At 47.9% G+C, this 22,766-nt stretch overlaps 2 protein-coding genes across 12 annotated transcripts in view; one reads left to right on the forward strand and one right to left on the reverse strand.

Annotated features, from left to right (window-relative positions):
* Positions 1-5,920, forward strand: part of GLS (glutaminase) — a 77,389-nt gene extending 71,469 nt beyond the window's left edge. For all 6 annotated transcript variants that reach the window (XM_040971881.1, XM_040971884.1, XM_040971886.1 and 3 more), the window contains 3 exons: positions 609-685; positions 779-842; positions 3,368-5,920. In XM_040971881.1, coding sequence (XP_040827815.1) covers positions 609-685; positions 779-842; positions 3,368-3,524 — 298 coding nt within the window. In that variant the 3' untranslated portion in view covers positions 3,525-5,920. The remainder of the gene's footprint in view (positions 1-608; positions 686-778; positions 843-3,367) is intronic.
* A 1,088-nt stretch (positions 5,921-7,008) lies between these two features.
* Positions 7,009-22,766, reverse strand: part of STAT1 (signal transducer and activator of transcription 1) — a 44,315-nt gene continuing 28,557 nt past the window's right edge. For 5 of the 6 annotated variants that reach the window (XM_040971878.1, XM_040971877.1, XM_040971876.1 and 2 more), the window contains exons 15-25: positions 21,855-21,896; positions 20,441-20,524; positions 19,829-19,927; positions 18,728-18,863; positions 17,060-17,109; positions 16,327-16,421; positions 15,014-15,159; positions 13,782-13,967; positions 12,400-12,475; positions 11,410-11,512; positions 7,009-8,062 (exon numbers count right to left, since the gene is read on the reverse strand). In XM_040971878.1, the coding sequence (XP_040827812.1) occupies positions 8,051-8,062; positions 11,410-11,512; positions 12,400-12,475; positions 13,782-13,967; positions 15,014-15,159; positions 16,327-16,421; positions 17,060-17,109; positions 18,728-18,863; positions 19,829-19,927; positions 20,441-20,524; positions 21,855-21,896 (1,029 nt within the window). In that variant the 3' untranslated portion in view covers positions 7,009-8,050. Of the gene's footprint in view, positions 8,063-11,409; positions 11,513-12,123; positions 12,476-13,781; positions 13,968-15,013; positions 15,160-16,326; positions 16,422-17,059; positions 17,110-18,727; positions 18,864-19,828; positions 19,928-20,440; positions 20,525-21,854; positions 21,897-22,766 lie in introns of those variants that run through there. The other variant, XM_040971880.1, reaches the window with a different exon arrangement.

Here is a 22,766-nt window from a genome sequence, read left to right on the forward strand (position 1 = left end):
TTTACAAAACGTTAAAGAATGGGACCCCAGGACATTCCTTACCAGCTTGTCCCCGGTGATTCTTATGGCCTAAGAAAACCGTTATGTCACCCTTGGTGACCTCAGGGCCTGCTGACACGCCAAAAAAGTTTAGGTGAGACCCCATAGGTTTCGTCTGAGCAGTGTGTTGGAGGACCTGCATCCTGGTTTGTAGGACCCCTCAGACAGATTCCTCCAGACTGGTCACTACCATTCCTGTGGAACCCCAGAATCCTGTCACCCACTATTAAAGAAAGGAAAATTTTTTAAAACATGGGACTCCAAGTGAAAACACAGAAATATCCTACAGGTATCAATTTCTTGCCTTTCTGAGAAACACAGTAGTGTCATTATTCTGGAGTTTTCAATAGTAATATGAAAGATGGTAAATGTTTCATCGTTTCCCCAAGGTGCTTGGGTGGGTAATGAAGAGAAGTGAAATCATATTTAGCCAGAATACCTGTATAGTGGTTGAATGGGACTGTGGTTACCATTCGTGAGCCTGCTGAAGGAGGATGTTCAAGAGAATCTTAAATGGGTGGGGTAAATAGGGTGTGTATTAATGTATAGCAATGCTTAAACATTTTCAGGTTTGCTTTGTCAGCCATGGACATGGAACAGCGGGACTATGATTCCAGAACAGCACTCCACGTGGCTGCTGCAGAGGGTAATATGTGAACCACTCATCCTATGTTTTTTTCCCCCAAAATTTCTATTCACATTACTAAATTCTGCCCTTTTCTTTGGGGATGGGTTATAGGTCATGTTGAAGTTGTGAAATTTTTGCTGGAAGCTTGCAAAGTAAATCCTTTCCCTAAGGACAGGTAAGCAAGTCCCTTACCGTCTTACATCATTGGTAAGTCAGCATTTTGCCATAGAGGGCTCTGACACTCCATTATGGAATGTTTCAGTACACTAAGGCTTTCTCTCTTCTTCATGATACAATGTCATAGTGTCTGGGATTTCTCCATCCACTCCCCTAGGACTCTCTTTTGATAAAAACAAACAAACAAATAAATCTTATTCTATTGGAGAGATTGTCTCCTAATGTTACCTTATTTGGGAATTTTCAGATTTGTTGGACTGCCTTTTCTATTTTGTATAACAAAATGGTTCCTTGTATTTGGAAACATAGGATATTTGGGTATTTTAACTACACAGGTAGACCAAGTGGACATTTATAGATGCATATACAAAATACGTAGGAGACCTGCCATTAGAGAACCTCAAAATGGGATTCCGGTATTTCAGTAGAATCAGTTTGTGGAGGCTTTGTGAACGTTGAACTGATTAGTGCTTGGGCAAGAGATGAGGTTTAAAGGTATAGTGGAGAAACTCATCTTCAGGGATGAACTTTGCCTGTAGTCAACTCGTTTCCTCTCCCTTCTGGTCCATATGGTACCTTGTGGCAGATGAAGTCTATATGGAATTGAGGCCAGGGTCAGACTGTAGCTGAACTGTGGACATGTACAGTAAACTATACTCACACATTTGAATATCATTTACTGGAGTGGATGAGTCAGTGAATGAAGACTAGTTCAGAATAAGGAGAAAAGCCTGATGAGACTTGGTGTGTATGTTAAACGTGCATTTGATGATGCCTCGGAGCTACAGTTTGGAGCAAGTTGGTTCCTCTCTAGCTGCAAGCGTTAACTACTAAATAGCTTTCTTTAACCGTTTTTGCAATACTGTTTGAGTTTTATTGATTTACCTTGTAAGAAATGCAGGAAAGTTGTGTCTAAAAATCATTAGCAAGTTTCTAAGTAGTAACTACTTATTCAGCTCTTCCTGTAATTGATTAAAAAAAATAGTGATTAAGATGCCCTTGATTGGTAGTATTCTAAAAACGCTTCTGTTGAAGTCATAATCTAGCCATGTATCTTGCCAGCTCTTTCTAGAACAAGAAATTGCAGAGTCCCTCCCTGCTCATTTGTGATCTTGACTGAAACATTGCTTAATACATGCTTAAAGTATTTACTGTGCCTTGTAGACCTGAATAAGTTTTTCCCCTCAAAATTGGCCTCTTGGAATGTGGAAATCAAAATATCCAATAGGTAAAGATAAATTAAGCAACTAATTTGGTAAGCAACTATCCCCAAATTGCCAACTATTCCAAAATTGAAGCTAAAGACCAACGATAACTTTGTTTTGGTCTTAATTCAGAGTCATAGTCATTTAAAAGTGTAAAGTAGTGGAGCAAAATTAGTGAATTCTTGAAGTTGGTATTTTTGTTACTTCACAGAAAGTGACGTTTGAAAAAAGCAACTTGCACTTGGCATTCCTTTTTTTCACCCCCGGAAGACAGTCACATGCTGTGGAGGAAACTGTGGAGTCCTTAGAGCCACCATGTCCCTAAACTAATTGATGCCTAAGAAGCCATTTAATTTGGCTTTTTTTTTTTTTTTAAAGAAACACAAAGATGTGTAAAGTTACTTACCTGATTTTAAAATTTAAGAGACTACCAACTTCATAAATGCTAACTACAAAGCTAAAACCACGAAACTTTAAAACCTTTTAGACCCATATGGACACCATTAAGAGGGGATAGAGATGGGAAGAAGAGCATAAGAAAGAGTAAGTGGAATAAGAAGGATGGGTAGCATGGAGGATAGAAGTCAAAGGGATGTGGAGGCAGTTGAGGATCAGACCCCATCATTTATTGGGCTGTGTCACAGAGATGTCTGCTGTTGCAAATGGCTTAGTGATTGATGAATGGGCACTGGCAATTCTTCAGTTCTTGTCTTCAAATCTTCATATAGCACAGGCCTAACAGCCCACTTAGGATGGAATAGGACAGGGAATTCTTATGTTCACCCAGGGGTCCCATGAGCCCCTAACCTTCCATCCTTATCAGAGATGATGAACATATTGCTTACTTTGGGCCCAGTCTTGCTTGTCCAATGTGTGTTTCAGCCCTAATGAGGGTGACATTATTTCTAGATTTTTGAGACTTACTGTGACTTTAAAAGTACATGAGGACAAAAATTGTGTGTCAAAGGCAGGATTAAGAATATAATATGGCTGAATTTCCTTTGAACATTGTATTTCAAAAGAATATACTTTGGGCTTTCCATGACTATAATACGTGTCAGTACTAGGCATTTGCTTGCAAAGTCCCTTTATAAGCACTTGCATGTGTCAACAAGGTCCTTTTTCCTTCTCTTATCCCAACTTGTCCCCATCATCACTTACTGAATCACAAATTTCTTTCCACATTTTGACCATGAATTTTGACTTGTAATATTGCTGAAATGGCTTTTGCATGGCCATTTAACCTTCATTAAGACCTAGAACTGGTGGGAAATTGGTTTTGTACAGCGATTACCTAATGACTGTCCATGCTATTTAGATGGAACAACACGCCCATGGATGAAGCACTGCACTTTGGACACCACGATGTGTTTAAAATCCTCCAGGAATACCAAGTCCAGTACACACCTCAAGGAGACTCTGACAATGGAAAGGAAAATCAAACCGTCCACAAGAACCTTGATGGATTGCTGTAATGGTCTTAAGTCCCAGGATTGAAGTCACTTACCTATGTAATTGTGGAAATGATTATGAAGAACGTGTGTATTTCTATCTGGTAGTGATGTACATTTTACAACCTTTGTCATTTCAGTGTTACTGGAGTTTTCTTCCTTGTGCGCACAGGACAAATTTGATCTCTTCGGGAAAAAATAGAAATAAAACAACCTCCCTCCATAATGTGAGCAATATTTACCTCGTGCATTGAACAATTTGATGTAAAAGAATAGTTACCAATGCTAGCATAAGTAATTGTGTGGTCTTCATGATTTGTATGTTTTGTGAATTTTCAACTCATGGTGATGAAGTGTGGAAATGCATTTAGAAATTAAGCTTTGTTGAACAGTCTGTCCAAATGGGCCAAGGCTGCTATTAGAGGCAAACAGTGTGATTTTTCAAGACTTTGAACATAGATTTAGTTTGAATGTGTGAACAACCAATATGCAGTTAGAGTTGTATGTTTAATAAGTCTCCCACCACCCTAGCTTCATGGTGGGACAATGACGACAGCGAACAACTGTTAGTAGGGTAGAGTGAGTCTGCTTGGACTTTATCAGGGAATCTGATTCTGTTTGGTGACCAAAACATGATTGCGAATGTAATAGTTACAATACTTTTGAAAAAATTTCCTTTTTTTATATCCCCTTAGTCCAGCCTCTCTTCTCAGATATTAGTATCTGCTTCTGTGTTCCCTCTGGCTGGGAAGGAGAGAGCTGGCATACTATGCAGTTTTCTTGTTTTCCACAGTGAGTCAGAACAAGCCTCATATGCCTGGCATCAAAGCTAGAATGGTGCCATGTGTCTAAGGATGAACCAGAGACAAAATCACTGAGTCATTTCTAGTCAAATTCCTTAGTCTAGAAAGAGAAGGGTTGTGCCTCTCCCACTCTTGAATATATTTTAAACTTATAGGATACAAATTTAAAAGTGCTCTAAGCTACCAGAACTACCCTGAAGTAGCTACAATAATGCTTATTTTGAAACCCATCATTGAAATTCTGCATCCTAGATACCTGTCCTCTTTTGGACCACTGGGCCACTGCAGAGTGTTAATTCTCTGCTGTGTAATTTTGGGTGGGCTCTATCTTGGGCGGGAGAGAGACATTCATGATGTAGGAGGTGGGTAAAAGGGACTTCAAAATGGAATTTTCTAGGAATTGCACATGAATTTTGTCTTACATCTTTGGTAGAGGATTTCTGGTGACAAGTGCGCGCACACACAGACACACACGGACTTCTTTGAAGCTGTGTTTGGTGACATGAGCAGGACAGACTGCACTAATGCTAGTTATTACCATATTGATAAGGGTATTTTTTTCCTATCAGCACATGCTGCTTCCAAGCTTTATTATGCCTGATGGGACCCGACTCCAGCAACGCTGGGTTGGGCTGGGTTTTGGCTGTCAGTGTGTCAGTGGCTTCAGCCACTGCCTCCATTACCTGGACAGCACTTCTCTGTTGAGGCCATGGCCAGTGCTCTTTAGCTGCACCAAGCATGAAGCTGTTGGAGGATGGGGGTGGGCAACAGCCAGGCCACTATGCTCCTGCTCTGAGGGTCTACAGCTCAGAGGTGGGCTCTGCAAGATGGTGCCTGGGACAGCATCACTTCCAAAGACATTGCAGGATGCATTTGTTTTTATTGAAGTCCACTGTGCTAACCTTGCTGTACTACTGTATGATAAAATGCAATTTAGGACAGTTCAAATTTATAGCTCGCAGACTGCTGCTGATTGGACATTTTTCTCTAAGAGCAGAGTTTCTGTGGCTTGGGAACAGAAGGGGTTTGTATCTTTTCTCAGATCCAAACCGTTCTGTGAAATCTCTGTGGTTTAGTTAACCGTGCCCTGAGCTACCCCGCTGTTATTTATGACTCTGCCCTGGCTCCTGCTTGGCTGTGCACCCTGGCTGGTAATAGTGAGTATACTTGGTTTAAAAGCTTGTTGACTGTGCTGTAAACTGCTACCATTAGTAAACTCCAAAGATTTCGTTTTTGCTTTAGGATCATGTGTGCTTTTCTGTATCATGAGAGCTCTGTGTGGACATGTGTGTACTAAAGATTCACACGCATGGCTATTGTTGCCAAACTGGGTGCGGATGGCTTCATCTGTGGTCACTTGCTGAGCCCCAGCTGCTGCCACGTGGCTCACGACCATTCCATGCCACTGTCTGCCTGGCAGCCACTCAAAGACCTGGTATGGGGCTTAGATTTTTCCTGGGGAACACACAGCTATGAATGTATTTGCTTCTAGTATCTCCCAAAGTGAATCTAGTCTTCAAACCGTAAGTTGTAAGTGTTCTGAAACTGGGAAACGTTTATTTTAAATGAAATCAGGTGGTGTTGCTTTTTACAGCATAATAAATACATGTATATAAACAAAACTGTGTGGAAAATAAATTTTCTGAAGGTTTGCTCATCTGCCTTGGGGCAGGGAACTCTGGCAGGCACAGAGGCCTTGTTCAGTTGGAACAGATGCCTGGCACGATGCCGGACTAAGACTTGAATCCTGCGAAAGAGCTCGCACTTGAAGGTGACAATGGCTCCTACGGGGTTGCCTTGGAAGACAGTCTCATTTCACATGTATTTGAAAGATGAAAACGGTTAATTTGGGGTAATGCCCCAAATTAGTATTACCGCAGATTGTTTTAAGATTAGTGCCAAATGTTTGTGCTTTTGGAGACAGCTGTGGTCCTGAGTTACAAAAGTATAGTGTTTGGTTAGCTCTCTAATGGCACCTGTCAGAGCATTTTCCAGTTATATTTCCATCTTAAATCTGCCACAGAAATTCTGATTATATGTAGGTGAAGGGAGCACAACACTTAGGAAAATAGTGTCATTAATCTTATTTTAAAATAAGGACCCACACGTAAGTGAGAAAGATTAAGCCGACTCATCATGTCATTGCCTTCTAAGATCATGGCAAGACAACTACTAGAATTTTAATACCTCTTAAAATATTTTGGCTACTGCAGTAAAACAAAATCATTCTAACTCATTGTCAAAGGGCAAAAGTAAAAAATAGTCAAACCCATTACAAACAATATTTTTCAATGCTGTCCTGCCTCTTGATCATTTCCACTTAAATCCACCAAATCCAGTTAGGCTCTTCCTGCCTTGCCTGAGGCCTCCAGATGCATGCTGCACCAAGAAAAGGCAGCACACACTGTGCTCACAGGACACTGCAATGCAGTACATGTATTTTAATTTTTCAATTTCAAGAAAATCTCACCACCCCAGAGTAGTACAGCGCTTACATAACAAGATGGGTGTGGTGGCAGTGGGGTGGGGGAACGTGATGCAGCCACACAGATGGTGTGCTGTGGGGTGTGCGCCCCGCCCCTGGCCTGCCCAGCCCGAAGGCCTCGTCCCTCTGTCTGCGTTAATGAGTGGAGAAGGTGAGAAACACAAGCCATGTCAAACAGCATTCATTCAGGAAAGCTTCTGGAAAAAGCACAGGAGAGCTCTTGGAACCATTTGTACATGTAATTGTCAGAAAATACATTTCACTGGAAAATATGCAGTTCTCAATGCAGTTACAGCAGACAGGAGTTTTGAAATTATTTGTTCCTCATTATCTCTGGTTGTTCAAGATGTCCTTTACTACTTTTCCAACTCCTTCTTTATGGCTAATGGGCTAAATAGCAGCTAATAACAATAAAGAAAACCCATTTCACAAATACCAATTGAATATCTGAATTTATCTGTTCATGATTAACTTAAGATTTTAAAAAATGGTGGTTTGTTTTGAGAGAACTGCAAAGATGATTTCATTGGCTGGTGACCAAGATAAATGCAGAATATATTCAGGTCTGGGTAATGAGATACTATTCATGACTTTAGAAAAATGTACTTCCCTCTACTGCTATCAGCCAGCGTCCTTCAGCCCCACCAAGCAGAAAAGCTAACAGCAGGCCCAGTGCTTCGTTATAAACGGCCAGTGTGGGAGAGACGTCATCAAGAAGACAACTTCCCTGCCCCGCGGCTGGACGGCTGCCTTCGGGAAAGGGTGGGGTAACTGTACAGACACTGGGCTCTGGACTACTTCACAAGTAAACCAGTGGGAAACTTCTAGTCCTCTTCAAGACAGAACATGAAAGAATTCTCAAGGACAGAATTCACCATTTCTGTATGAGAAGTGCCCAAGTAGTGGCTGATCTACTTAACTGGTAACAGGTACTGCTTTCAGGCATAACATTTGCTGGGTGCTGCTAAACCTTTCATCTTTCCCAAAGGACCCACATTCTGGTCCTGATGCTTTGGGTAGACCTGAGTGATTTTGTTTGTTTGCAAAACCCAGAGAGTGACTCAATTTTACCTTCAGTAAGATGCATGCAGCCCTTCAGTAACACGTTTCTGAACTAGAGAACTGTCCATTTACTATCAAGAGGTGGCAGCAGGTTCGTTGGGCCGCCCTTCGTTGCCCTAGAAACACGGGATGCGAAGGAACACAGTAGCAGGAGGGGTTCACACAGGGCAAGTGGAAACGTCACCAGAGATGAGAAAAATTCATACATTCATCTGTGGAAAGATAAAAATGCAGTGACTTGTATTGAACTGGTCTTGTGACATGCTGTTATATACTTACCAGCACTTAGCCATTCTAGAATGCAGCAATAGGAATAGACTTTGCACAGCAAAGTACCACCCTGGGCCGTGTTATTATTAAAGCCCATAGCACACACTACCCGTTTTCCTGGACTAATCAAGACCTTTTATCTCACCTAAGCTGGTGGATTACTACTCTACAGCTTGCCTGGGTTAATTCTGTGAATCCATCCAGGCTGCATAAAGCTTTTTGCTGTTATGCAAGTCTGGGGACACAGCAACGTAGCAAATCTGCTCATGGAAAACAAGGGGGAGGCTTCACTGAGCTGTAAGCCAGAGGGAGAGACAGGAGGGAAATGATCCATTTCCCTTAAAGGTCGCTCAAGAGGTAAAGTAAATGATGTTCAACATGCTTCAGAAACAGATAAGTCTTTTTTTTTTTTTTAAAGAAATTTATGTTCATTTGAAAGGCAGGGGGTTACAGAGAGGAGAGATGGACAGAGATCTCCCACTTGCTGGTTCATTCCCCAAATGACCATGATGGCCAAGCTGAGCCTATCCAAAGCCAGGAGCTTTATCTAGGTCTCCCATGTGGCTGCAGGGACCCAAGGTCATGAGAACCATCTTCATTTGCTTTCCCAGCTCATAAGCTGGGAATTGGATTCAAAGAGGAGCAGCTGGGACACGAACTAGCGCCCACGTGGGATGCTGGGGCTAGCCCCACGAGATGCAGATTATCTTTAACCACCTCTGCATCTCTCCAGCCAATGCCTTCTGGCACGCTGTCCAAAATAGAGCACCATGTGATGAGCAGATGGCGCCAGGAACACCAGCCTCTCCCTGACTTCCTATCTGAGCCCCCTGCTGGCCTCTCTCCTGAAACTACACATGGACAGCTGAGGACGATTCCGGGCCCAGCCGTGCCCACAGCCATTTCTGATGGTGATGACCGGCTGTGGAGGTGGAGGGGTTGACAGCTACTGGGGACAGGTTAGGGACAGCCCCACCACAAAGAGACCCCCAGACCCAAGGAACAGCAGTCCTGGGGCAGAGACATAGACACCCACTGTAGAGCCTCTCCAGAGCTCTGCTCAATCCCAAGCACTTCGGGGGGAATCTTGGGAGAAGTACTGTGGCAGGAAAAGCATGGTGAGCAGTGCACCTGCATGCTCCTATCCATCCTGCGGGACACATGTAACTCAGACGGTTGACTCTGGCACGAGCCTTGCCCCATGGCTTGTCATTATGTGACCACTTCAACATTCTAAGACACAAGGTCTGTCAGAGGGAGGCCGGCAGTACCTAGCAGATAGGTCTGTTCCATTACATTAGCCTGGATAACAATGTCAAAGTAGCAGACAATGAATAAATCATCCTATTTTTGTGAGCTCTGGCCAAAGGCTTCCAGGGCAGTTAGACTGTTCCATCACAGTTCAGAAGGCAAGTGAACTGTACAGAAACCCACAGGTTACAGAAAACACAGCACTTGGATTCTCCTGGACAACTTCCTTGAGAATCTGGTCTATGATTCCTGAGGCTGCAGCCAGAGTCACTCCTGGTGCCCCCCAAGCCCAGGGCTGCAACCTGCAGGCTTGGTGGGGCCCAGCTCACCTGGAGAGCTGGTTCTCTCAGGGCAGATGTCCCAGTTCCAGCAGTGGGTGTTGAATGGAAGCCATGGTCATGACTGCAGACAGAGCACACTATGGTGCTGTCAACCTAGGTTAGGGATGAGAGCCAGCTCGCATTTTGTCTAGCCAGTGCTATGCCTATATGCGACAGCCTCATACGGCTTTTGAGATCTTCTGTGAGTTTATTCATTCAGCGGTGTGTATGTGCAGTGCAAAAGACCTGCTTTACTCTGCAAATGAAATGAATGCCATCATTCAGAATGGAATGGCTACCAGGAGGTACAGCCAAAGAGCACAAGGCCATTTCCTGACAGCGAATTCTCACAGCATCATCATGAGCAGCCCCCACTGCTGAGAACTAATCCATCTTACTTTCTCAAGGTCAGAGGGGAATAATGGTGATGACAGTTGGAACTCTGACCGCCAAATCCTCCCACAGGCCTCCAGTCCGCTAGCCACGCTGCCTCCTGATAGTCAGAACCAGACACTGGATCTGAGCGTAGACAGCTTCCACGGGGCACACACCCCAAGTGCAGCAATGATCAGCCTTTTCTGGGAGGCTGCCTAGGGCAGTGGGCAGAGCAGGTCCTGCAGGTTCTCACGGGCCAGGTACAAACCATCTTCCTCTCACTTACCATGACTCAAAGCCAAGTTACACAAGGGACGAGGTGAGGTGGCTCATCTGGGAACACGGGAACAGCAGGCATGGCCGACTTGGCCAACTATGGTGAGGACCTGGCACGTCACTGCCCACACCATGCCCCGCCCACAGCCAGTACTCACACACGGCCAGCTATCAGGGCTGTTGACCCCAGCTTGCTCACAAACCCCACAGGCAGCGGCCTTCACACTGGCTGCGTTTTTGTACCAGGCTTAAAAGTGCTGGAAACCACATCTCTGCAGAGGACGCATTCTTCCATGGAGAGCGAGCCCAGTGTACCCAGGCAGATAAGAACACAATTTACTGTCACACGAGCTGCGTGCTTTCTAAACACCTCACTCCTCCTCTGGGCATGGGCAGGTGTCACCAGCACTGGGCTGTACCACCCCTACCCTCGCCTCCCCTCCTGGCTTTCCCATGGCACCACTGAGTGCAGTCTTTGCAGGGGACCAGGTGCGCGGTGAGGGAGGCAGGGCAGTGGGGACTCGGAGAGGAGACTGCTGTGACAGCAGAGGCCGGATGTCTCCGAGCCAACTGGGAGAGCTCTGGGTGCGTGGGTGACTGTTTAGGATGAAGCCACAGCAGCAAAACCTCAGTCAAGCCAACAGAACCTTGCCTGAGGCCAGACCTCCAGCCCTGGGGCAAAAGCTACCACCTGCTAGACTACTTGTAAAAATGCTCAGTCTTTCTTGCATTCCTGTTTCTCCCCGGTCAGTCATCAGCTGCTCTGGTCCTTGACTCTCTTGCCCCTGCACAACTCTCAGATGCCTGGCAGCCAAGGTGTCCCCACTACTGCTGACCAGGTGGGACCCCAGGAGCATCTTCCCCGGTACTGCTTAAGGACCCCATGAGCAGCACAAGCGAAGGGCGCTGCGCCCATGAGGCAGCCTTTCTGCAGGGAGAGCCTCGACAGGCAGAGAGACAAACGTGGAGGCACCACTGAGGTTCTGGGAAAGGCACTATGCCAGGACCACAACTCCCCCAGGGCTACATGGTGGGCAGGGGTGTGGGCACGCCCACGCGGTACTCACCATGTTGTCCAGTTCTACGGGCCCCATTATCCGAGCCACCTCATCAAACTCCTCGGGAGACATGGGCAGCAGGTTCTCTGTGCTCTGAAGTCTAGAAGGGTGACTACAACAGGAGAGAGGAGAGGCAAATGTTAATGTCGAAACGAGAGGCGAGGGTGAACGCACGTGCCTGTCTTCTCTGAGCTGGGACCAGCACTCTGCATTTTTATTTCGGGTAAGCACATATGCATCAACCACACATCTGCCGAAGTACACGGCAGGGGAGGTGATGTGCCCAGCCCGGCCCCTTGGAGAAACGTATTCGACTCCGGAGAGGTGAGGGAGCCGTGGCCAGCCTGGAGCCTGGGCTGCCTGTGCCGCTGTACACCTCAGGGTCAGCAGACGCCACGTCACCCTGAGATGACCATGCCTCGGGGTTGACCCTGGACCGAAAAGCACCAGGGGAGTTTCTGGGGAGTCCCTTGTCCCTACCTTGAGGTCTGAATGCAGAGAAAGCTGCTCCACAGAGTGGTTTTACATGAAGGCTACACATCCATTCACCCCACAAGCCAGTGCTGCCGGCCAAATAATTGACCAGGACTTTTCCAATTTTTTTTTCTGCCTTATACAAAATGAAACAACAAAATAAAAGCAAGCAGAGGAAAATGTATCTCAATCATTGAACTTTGTCCTTTTCCAGGTTGAAAAGAACTACTTTGCCACTCTGATCAATTTTTCGTTTATTTTTATTTATACTTTTTCAAAGGATTCGTTTTGGGAGAACTTATATACCTTAAATACAACTTTTTTGGTCTGTTTGCTTTTTAAGGCAGTAAAATGCTGGGAACCAGTGACACTGGGATCTCTATTTAGGATCTTTCCAACAAGTCCACCTGTGAGGGCGATAGCAATTTTAATGGAAAGGCGAAATACATGCATCTTGAGAAGGCCCCAGGCGGGAGCAAGGCTGGCCCGGGGTTTTAAACATGCCACTCTTCTGCGTGCACTTACACTTCAGACACAGAAATCAACTCAGTCTTGATGTAGCCAGTCCCTTTGGGGCCGTCAAGTTCCATCGGTTCTGCGGCTAGGAGCAAACACATTACACATACTTCAGATTCTAAAAAATCACCCAAGGACAGACCAACTGTTCACATACTAAAACTGAGGTTCTTTACAACTGAGAGTTCTGTAAGTTTCCAGGGAGACGGTCTCCCTGCCAGCTCACCTGACACTGCTGAAAACACAGAAACCTCCAGAAGAGAATGGAATGGGGGAGGGGAGGTCTCAGCAAGAGACTGACTGGGAGCTAGCTCTTCCCAAGGGTTAAAGCCCACCAAAGTGCCAGAGCCCTCAACTACACAAAGTTTGCTCTGATTCAGCGATGCTAGCCTGGTGGACAGAATATCCACAGCCATCTAGGCAGCATCTTCCTTCCAAAATAACCGTCCTCTGGCCTAATATATTTTTTAATTTATTTTATTGGAAAGGCAGATTTACACAGAGAAGGAGAGACAGAGAGAAAGATATTCTGTCTGCTGATTCACTCCCCAAGTGGCCATAATGCTTGGAGCTAAGCGGATCCAAAGCCAGTAGCTAGGAGTGTCTTCCAAGTCTCCCATGCGAACACAGGGTCCCAAGGCTTTGGGCTGTCCCCTACTGCTTTTTAAGGCAACAAGCAGGGAGCTGCATGGGAAGTGGAGCAACCAGGACACAAACCAGCACTTCTATGGGATTCTGGCATGTGGAAGGTGAGGATTTAGCCCCTGGGCTCTTGCACTGGGCCCTGTCCTAACAGACATGTCTGATTCCAAAAACCTTTTCATTTTGTTAGCGTGTTCCAAACCAGGCTGGTCTAAGTAGTTCAGTGACAACTGTGGAAAGAGATCCGAGTCTGAGGACAAGGCCTCTCCTTGAAGAAACTCAGTAATAATGAACCATCTGGTAACTAACTCACTTCCCTTAGACCTCCACCTCCTCAAATGCAGCACAAGCAAGCAGGTGTAAACTGGTTGGCTACATTTCCTCCCCTTCACTCCTTTCCATGCAGCGACTGTGATGTGTAACAAACGCACACACCAGAAATGGACATTTGCAACACTCCTAATATAGAAAATTTCCCACTCATTTCTCACTAAATGTACCAGACCAAATAATGTCCTATATTTCAACAGTACCGAGCTCACAGCACCCTTTATCATTTCAAAGAGAGGAGGTGGGTGGCATTTTGGACTGGCTGGAGCTGTGCTGGCTAGCGCCTTCCCCTTGATTAGAAGTGCTGGCCAACGCAGCTCACTACAGCCCACCGCGGCAACGAGCTCTTCGCCACCAGGGACACCTGCCCAACGCCACGTCCCAAGGACGAGGACTGCCCTCCCCGCTACCCCACTTACCTTCCTTTGGCCTGGAGTAATACTTCCCAAAGGCATGGTCTTTGTCAATGTTTGGATACAGGTACTTCAGGGGGTTTTCTGGAATATTCTCAGCAGCCATGACTTTGTAATTGCGGATGATATCAGGGAAAGTAACAGCAGAAAGCTCTTTCTTCGTGTATGGTTCAACTGCGTGGAAATACGGTTCTAAAAAGGAGACGAGTTAAGTAAGTCTCCTGAAATATAGAATACTACTGTTGATGGTTCTGATTCAACCTGATATGAGCTAACGGGCATAGCGGACTGTCAGTAACACTGCACGTCTCCCTCTTTGCTTAGTTTTATAAATCTGGACAAAGGGTCATAGTAAGTACCTATTAAAGTCCACATCAACGGTTTTTCTACTTTCATTGGTTTGCTAGCTTCACCTCTCAGCTGGGTCAGAAAATGAAGCATCAGAGAGAAGAGGAGAAGGGCACACTGCTACATCTGCCTCCACCACGCTCTGATCCCGGCTCCCTGCCTTTATCCCAGAGGAAAAATTATGCAGAAAAAGAAAAAAAGAACCCCATCTTGTCACATCTCCCCAATGACAGCATAAAAGTCCCTGGCACAAACCAGCTCTTCCTTTGGGTTTCAAACTGCAAAGACTGACATCAACCATCCGGTTGTTTCAAGTTTCCATCTTTGCTGTTCAGTGTCATCCTCAGACACCTGCTTTATGAGACCAAGGTTTGTGCAGCCGTTCAGCTAAGGACTGTTATAGCCAGTTCATGAGCAGGGGTAGGTCATAGCTGCTCTGAGGTCAAGGCTGGGTGGCTGCAGCTCGTCCTGCAAGCCCCTGACCACCACTCCAGCGCAGGGCACATCAGTCACCAGTGGGCTCCCCACACAACACTTGTCTTCATCTGCACTCTCCACTCCAGGGTTAGACTAAGCCTGCATGGGAGCTTACATGTGTGGGAAACGCAACTCCTTTCAAGGACTGGCTGCAGATTATATTGACTCACATCCTTGATCCATAGATATCGAACTGGACAAAAAGGAAAGGATTTGACCTTGTCTTTTAGAAGACCATTGCTTTCATAATAGTCCCAGGCAGGGAACCCCCTGAATTCAGTGGTCTAAGACACTGCACCTGGGGGACTCTGTTGGGTAAGCTCACTGTCCCCGGAGCTGACCTGCAGTGAAGCAGAGGGGTTTCACACACGGGTGACACCCGGGCACATGTGTTCAACGCGCCCTTCACTCACCACCTCCGTTCTGGGACCGCTCCACCCATGTGAATGTAATGGCCCCTTCGCGGCTGCTCTCGCTGAACCGCAGCAGGAATGTGCCAGGTTGCTGGTCCTTCAGCAGTGCACGCTCTCGCTCCTTGCTGATGAAGCCCATGATGCACCTGGATGGGCAGAGGTGGACGGAGGACCTCTGTAGTTGGATCACAGCTTTGGTGGTCACGTTAACAACAACATGACGGGGACTTGACCCGAGTACCAAAAATGGAAACCCATGGGTAAATCTTAAAGGTCTTTCACATCTGAGGGAGCCTTTCACTTATGCGTGGCTACACTAACATAAAAAAGAAAATGCACCATGAGCTTGGCATCATTGGGCAGTACAGATGCTGGACAAGCACCTGCTGGAGGCACGAGCCTTTTTCACCACTTGGTGCTGTGAACAGCACGAAAATGCCTCAATGTACATACCTCTTAACCAAAGAGGAAGACTACTACATTGCGATATTTGGGAACTTTTGATGAAAGTTTTTACTAAAATATAGCTGATCCTGAGAATAAGATAAACAAACATTTGTCACATTAAGAAGGGCTTGTCCTTCTTTCCCAGGGCAATATGGTAGGCGCCTAAAACTCAAACTTTCATTACACATGCTTGATAATCATGGACAAGAGGAGAATCTAAATTATGAGTTTATGTTAGTACAAAAATAACTTAAAATTCATGCATAGCTTTTTCACACTTTATACTTTCGCTATAGCATAGAAAAAACTATAAGTTTTCCACTTAAGTTTTTCTGCACAAAAATCAAGGCAGCTTTTGGAACCCACTGTCCCACAGTCGTCTGAAGTCCCTCTCATACATGAAGTTTAAGCCCGTGAGGGTCATTCTGCACACAGACCATGGGCAGCACCAGATGCTGGTTCGGGTCACATCTCAGCTGCACGATGAGCAGGCTTCCAGGGAATGTCCACGGGGTAGGTGAGGGGCTGGGGGTGCTAGGGGGGTCCTTACCCATCATTTGGGGGTGCTGGGGGTTCTTACCCATCATTGTGGGAGGTGCTGGGAGGGGTCCTTACCCATCATTGTGGGGGCTGCTGGGGGGTCCTTACCATCACTGTGGGGGTGCTGGGGGTTCTTACCCATCATTGTGGGGGATGCTAGGGGTCCTTACCCATCCTTGTGAAGATGCTGGGGGTCCTTACCCGTCATTGTGGGGGTGTTGAGGGTTCCTTACCATCATTGTGTGGGTGTTGAGGGGTTCTTATATGTCATTGTGACAGTGTTGGGAGGTCCTTACCATCATTGTGGGGGTGCTGGGGGTCCTTACCCGTCATTCCACAGAGACAGCAGGTGCTTTTTAATGAGCTCTAGGATGTTTTCAATCCACAGCCAGAAGGAGAAATTTTTGTCACTTATATTTTCCTGAAAGTGCACAAATGTACATGTTAAGAACCATGTAATCCAAAGCAGTGACAACCATGGCCCTCCCACCACTGAACTTGTCTTTGCAACGCGGCCCTGGCCAGCTCTGGCCTCAAGAGACCCCAGCATCACTGATGAGGCAGTGACGTCAGTGGTTCTCCCCTCCTAGCAGCACCGGAACCCGGAGCTCTCTGCTTCCCCTCAGCTGGGATCTGCTCCCCTCCCACATGGTCACCAAACAACTGGAGATGACCTCTGGAGTGTGAAGAAACACAAGCTGCTCTAACTGTCAGAAGGGCCGGGACAGCTGACAGGCCACGTGGCTGGTGATTCCAGCAGGGACCACCAGCCCTTTGGCTGGAGGACACTGGGGAAACTCGGGCAGCCCACACAACACAGTTCTCATCGACAGGCCTGAATGCTACTGAGCGGGGGCTGGCACGAGCCGACAGGAGGCTCGCTTCGGATGTGAAAAAATGTTATCACTCAGGCAGGTGCTTCCTGTCCACCAGCCTCCTGCGCTGTGGGGGTGAAAATAAACAGCATGCCCCTGGGGCTCTGCGGGTGGGATGTGAACCCGCCAAGATAAGCAACCCGTTTAGTAACGACCTCCACAGAGTGCAAGACACAGTGCTCACCTTGCAAAATCTCGTCCACGGAATGAGACCATCGAGGCCAGCACTGGGACCTAAACAAATATAAACAGGCTTTGTCAGCAAAAAAAAAAAAGTGCAAGTCTGCAGCTGCCCTGGGGCTTAGGGCTCCTGTGCTTGTTTTCACAGGAGAGAGTAACACCCCACACAGGGCCTTACACAGAAAATGGCCTGAAAACACATACAAGGGCTTGGTTTCAACTTTTGATGAATTCATTCAAAAGGCCTGGCCAATCCTAAGAGCTGGGAACCCACTCTGGTTTCCCAATTATCTGAGCCATCACTGCTGCCTCGTGCACATTAGCAGGGAGCTAGAACTGAATGTAGGCCCCCTTAGATGGGACACAGCAGTCCATGAAGCATGAAAAGCAGACTACTGGGTACCACGATATGCACATTTTTATGGAAAGCAGAAACCTCACGATGCCTCATTATCAGCTGCTTCCTCACTGGCCAGTTGCCTTTGTCCCTCCTTCTCTTGTGAAGACAGGACAATTTTTACTTCTGCCTTCCGTCACATCCCCTCCCAAGACCACCAGCCAGCTCTGCCTTCGGCATTCAACTACAGCCTCCATGCCATGCTTCCTCGAGGGGCCTCCATCTGGTCCCCTGCTTGGTCTCATCTCCGGCTGCCTGCACCCACTTCCACAGCTGAGTTCTCACTGCCAAAGACTCTACATGCTCTTTTCCGAGTTCCACCTAAGACCAAGAGCACCCCTCGGTGACCAAAATGGTCCTTCTGCTGGCCATTACAGATGCACTACCCTCAGACCTCCTCTAAGTAGGACATGCTCCAGGAGTGGGCCCAGCCAGAGGCCTGAGAAGGGGTCACCAGTTCCACAAACCACAGCCATCCAGGCTGGGGACAGGGGCGAGCCCATACCCTCTCCCTGAGAACTGCAAAGAAGCCACTCCAGACAGGAAAGCCAGCTTTGTCCAGGCTCACCACACAGGGAGGTGGAGGAAGGTGTGACTTTTGGACTAGCTAGCACATGATTCCCGCTGAGACAGCAGAGAGTGGAGGAGGCTCTGTCGAGGGCCACTGGTTAGGGAGGGCCTATTGGGATGGGCCGTGTAAGCACAGAAAGCATGTCTGGGTAAAAGTTCCCCTGATTTTTCAATAATCAGTTCAGATCCTCTCGTTCCTCAAGAGACCTGAACAAAATTGTCTGGCAGGGCCCGCACTCCGCGCACCCTGTGCAGGCAGGCACAGGCCTGTCTCCTGGAGTGGTCAGTGTGTCCATCTGACACGGGAGCCTTGGGTGGATCCTTGTGGTGGGCAGCACCTAACACCTTGTTCTGATTACACCAGAACAAAGTTTTTTTTCTTCTAAAAGTTGGTAAGACTTCATCTTTCTTACCAAGGAACCTAGCCACAAACAACATGTCTCACATATTTCCAAAGCCTTCCCTTAGGAACGGTTCTCAGAAATATTAGTAGGAGACGAGAAAAGTATTCATTTCAGTCTTCTATCAGGTCTGCAGTGCTTTGCAAGGGAGGCGTGAGACTCAGCTAAAACACACAGCAGCTTAAAAAGCCAACTAAGTTTAACCCTCTTCCACCTGTCACAAAGCGGAGGGGGAGGAGAGACAGTGAGCCAACACCGCCCCACATTCCGGTCTGCAGAGCTGTGAAAGGTGGGCTGCTCGTACCGAGAAGCTTCTCTCCCAGCATGCTCAGCTGATCCCCGTTGAGCCCTCTCTTGGTGATGGAGGAGAACTGCCAGCTCAGCACTTCTGAGAGCTGCGACCATCGTGCGCACGGTGGGTTCAGGAAGAAGGACAGATTCTGCAGAGGAGACACCCACAACGCAGGGGTTACGGCACAGCCTGCAGCCCCAGCAAGACATAACATAGACCCAATTCAGGCACAGTCCTCGCCAGGAGAGCTGTGGGCCCGGGGACTCACTCGACCTGACATGTAACCATGTGTAATCCACACTCATGGCCCTTTCCCAGCCCTCCGAGGACAGGTCTCTGCAGAGGACAGCAAGTCACCTGAGCTTCTCCTGCTCATGTTCCCCATGGAGGCTGAGCAGAAGCCACAGTCCAAGGGTCCCCTGCGGTTTGGTGACATTCCTGGGCCATCTATTTGAGTACAATGGCATACAAGTGTCCAATGTCCCTATGTGCACAAAGGCTGTGACATGTCTCACAGCGAGAACATGCCATCACATGGCCGGGAGCTGCATGCAGTCATGACTTACACCATTACTGGCTGTCAGGTTAAAGTCAACCAATCAGCCAAAACTAATGCACCTTCCATCATAAACACACAAAAACAAGATCATCAACTAACACGTTGGCAGAATGTCTCTCCATTTACCCCAGGGAGCTAGGCGGCAGGATTTACTGGCCAAGTCCCCCTGTTGACTCCACAGAACATGGTTCACTGGGCAAGGAGCATGGATCCAGGGAACAGCTATGAGAACACACGTTCCGGGGGTGCAGCATGTGTGTGCAGCTGCTACTGTCTCTGAAAACAAATGACAATAAAGGGCCTCCACTGTGACAGAGGCGCTAACAAGTCCCCGGCTGCCTGACTTTGCCCGTGAGAGGAAACTCACAAGGCTCATCTCTCATATACCCACAGGTGTCATCCACCCAGAATTCCTGAGGCTCCCTAGCAATGCCACGAGTCTGTCTCTCCTCCCTCAATGCCCGGCCGCCAGGGGGCCAGAGTAGACATGCAGCAGCATCAGCACGGGAGTCTCCGGTTTACTGATGGTAGGACAGTGGATGTGTGAGACGTACCCTAGGCTCTGCCACCAGCATGTTGTACCACAGGATGGATGCCCACCCGCTCGGGAGCTGGCTGACGTTGGAGATCACCACGAGTGGCAGGGAGGTGGTCTGCAAGGGGACAGAGAGACGGCAGTCACTGGAGATGCAGGCGCTGCCCTACACACAGCATCTTCTCAAAGCAGCAGGCATTACTGCCGGATCGGCACTGAAATCACAGCTCTGTGCTCTGCTGCTGGCAGTTTATTTTTTCTTTAACAATATCTTGCAGAAATCTCCATGCTTTATAAAAATAATTAACACAGGCTATTTCAATTTAGTATTTAGACTCTGAAGGCGAATTCAGTTCTCTAGCTTTCAGTAAATATCAAGACAGTATTAGGTGGAGAACGTATTTTTTTTTTTAAAGCCAAACCAAAGAGTCTTCAAAAAGTTCACAGGAATTCAATGCTAGGAAGAGCCCATGCATGGGTTTCAAAATTTTTTCACCAAATGCAACATTTTTAAATTCCATTTTCTATAACCTTTTTGAAGTACCCCTGTACCCTTAACAACCGGGAAATACAAATATAGGTAAAGGGAGTGACAACAAAAGCCTCCCATCTGGGGCCCTGTGGGTCTCACCTCCAGGTCAATGACCAAGCCAGGCTGGCACAGCTGGGTTTCAAAACTCAAGGAATGGAGCTCTTCGGTTACAATGAGAGGGCCCTGAAAAGAGAGAGCACAAATAGCAACTGGCTGATCCAGCGTGGCAGGAGCCCCAAGTAGTAAGCACCGCACCAAGCGGCAGAGACCCCGGACCCAACCAGCTGCATCTAGGAAGGCGCGAGAGCCTGTGCTCTCCCCCAGATCTCACTATTACAACTTTCTAAAAAAAAAAAAAAGGAGGGGGGGTTCTGAAATGATGGTGAGTTAGGAAACACCAAGCGGGAAACAGCAGCAACCACTGGACTTCTTTGTGACTTGGCTAACCCTGCCTGGCAACCTGCCCCTGGCCACCTGGCCACGACCCCATCCGTGCAGGCTGCAACAGCAGAGGCAAGCATGTGCCACGGGGGAGGGGCTTTGGGTGGCTCTGTGCAAGGATGGCAGATGAGAAAATGTGTGGGTTGCAGCAGAAATGTGCAGCATGCTAAGCTGCTGCCTGCAATGCCAGCATCCTGTAGGAGTGCCAGCTCAAGTTCCTGTTGGTGCGCTTCTGGATCCAACTTCCTGCTCCTCTGCCTGGAAAAGGCGGGGAAGACGGCCCACTCATGTGAGCTGGTATGGCCCTGTAGGGAGTGAACCAGTGAATGGAAGAATCTCTTCCTTTCTCTCTGGAATTATATTTTTCAAATAAATAAATCTTTAAAGAGAGAGATAAATGTAATCTTAGAAATGCCTCTGACACATCATCAAGAAGGGCACCAGCCAAGTTCAAGGATGTCAGCTTTGAGAGACTGGGAGCTGGGTGCAGCCGGGCTAGAAGTGTCAGCTCTAAGCAGGCCAGCTTTCGCCTCATTGCTCCAGCGACCTCTACTGGCTGTGAGTGGCAGGACAGCAGGCGTATGTGTTCAAACACACACTCCAAACCCACACAACTTGGGACACTGGATTCTTGGCCTGTGGCTCCCCTTGGAATGCACCACAAACATAACTGCTCAAGGGGCAGGTTACAAAAAAAACTGTTGGATAGGAGAGGCCCCACGACCCTGCACCTCCAGCTCAGCAGTCCTAATACTGGCCTCACTGCAGCTGTGACGGAATTCTTGGTGCACCTTCAGCTAAATCCTGCAAATCCACTGTGATGCAAACCCACTGTGTCTTCTGCTTCAAATGACAAACGACACACCCTATCCCCAGGCCTGCTCCTCAGGGCCTGCAAGGGTAAAATGCGTCAGTGTGCAAAACCATCTGATGACCACGGGGCACGGGGGCACAGTGCTTCCACTGCTGCCAGACACACCAAATCCAAAACCCGTTCGCCGTCCTCTCCACTGTCTTTTACTGGACAGACCTTCCCGACCAAGGTCCATTCACCATCCAGAGAAAGGCTCACCTCATTAGTTCGATTGCCAGCATTTTTCTGTTCTTTCAGTTGCTGCAAAAACAAGATGACACCTGAGTAAGCCTCATGATCATCATGACATGGGTGTGCTCATTTGTCAAAGTATATACTGAAAGGAGAAGGTGGCACGGCCTGCAGCGTGCAGAAAGGAGTCTCTCTCAGCAGCCTGGGGGTGCACACAGCACAGGACCGGTGGGACACAAGCCCCGGAATCATGTTCCACTCCCTTCTGCTGTGCAAGCCTTCTCTGTGCGATCCACACGTGTCTGTATTAGCCGGTGCATGCCCCCAGATGCAGGTTCCTCCTCCTGCCCCAGCAGTCTTCCAGGCTGGGATGAGCCACTCACTGCCCCAGCTAAGCCTGCCCTCAGGTGGGCTTCTATCCCAGGGCTGCAGGGACAGGCTGTGCTCCTGGTGCAGCTGGGAACACCCTCAGGCTCCCATCCAGTACCTAGCTGCCCAGCACTGCAGTCTAACTGCTGACATGCTGCCCACCAATGGAAGAGGGTGCCCTTACCCTCATTGCAGCCCTGGGCTCAGCGGAACCTGGGCTTCGTGAGAGCAGAGCCTTGGGGCCCCCAGAAGCTCCTTTCCAGCAGCAGGGGAAGGCAAGCTTGCCTGCAGCACCCCTGCTAGCTCAGTGCTACCGACCAGGGGCCACACATTCTAGGTGACATCCTCCACTTCCAAAAGGTGACAGAGACTGCAGTCACTGGAGACGCAGGCACAGCCCTACGCAAAGCATCTTCACAAAGCAGCAGGCACAAAGAAGAGGAACTGGGCCCAAGCTGGGAGCCTGACCCATCAGCCACTGCCTCCCAGGGTGGGATTGGAGCTGGAGTCAGGATCTGAGCCCAGGCACTATGATGTCGTGTGGATACCCAAGCAACATCTTAACCACTA

The sequence above is a fragment of the Ochotona curzoniae genome, unplaced genomic scaffold, assembly GCF_017591425.1.
Source record: "Ochotona curzoniae isolate NIBS_2020 unplaced genomic scaffold, NIBS_Ocur_1.0 contig_2210, whole genome shotgun sequence".
In the NCBI taxonomy this organism is placed as follows: domain Eukaryota; kingdom Metazoa; phylum Chordata; class Mammalia; order Lagomorpha; family Ochotonidae; genus Ochotona; species Ochotona curzoniae.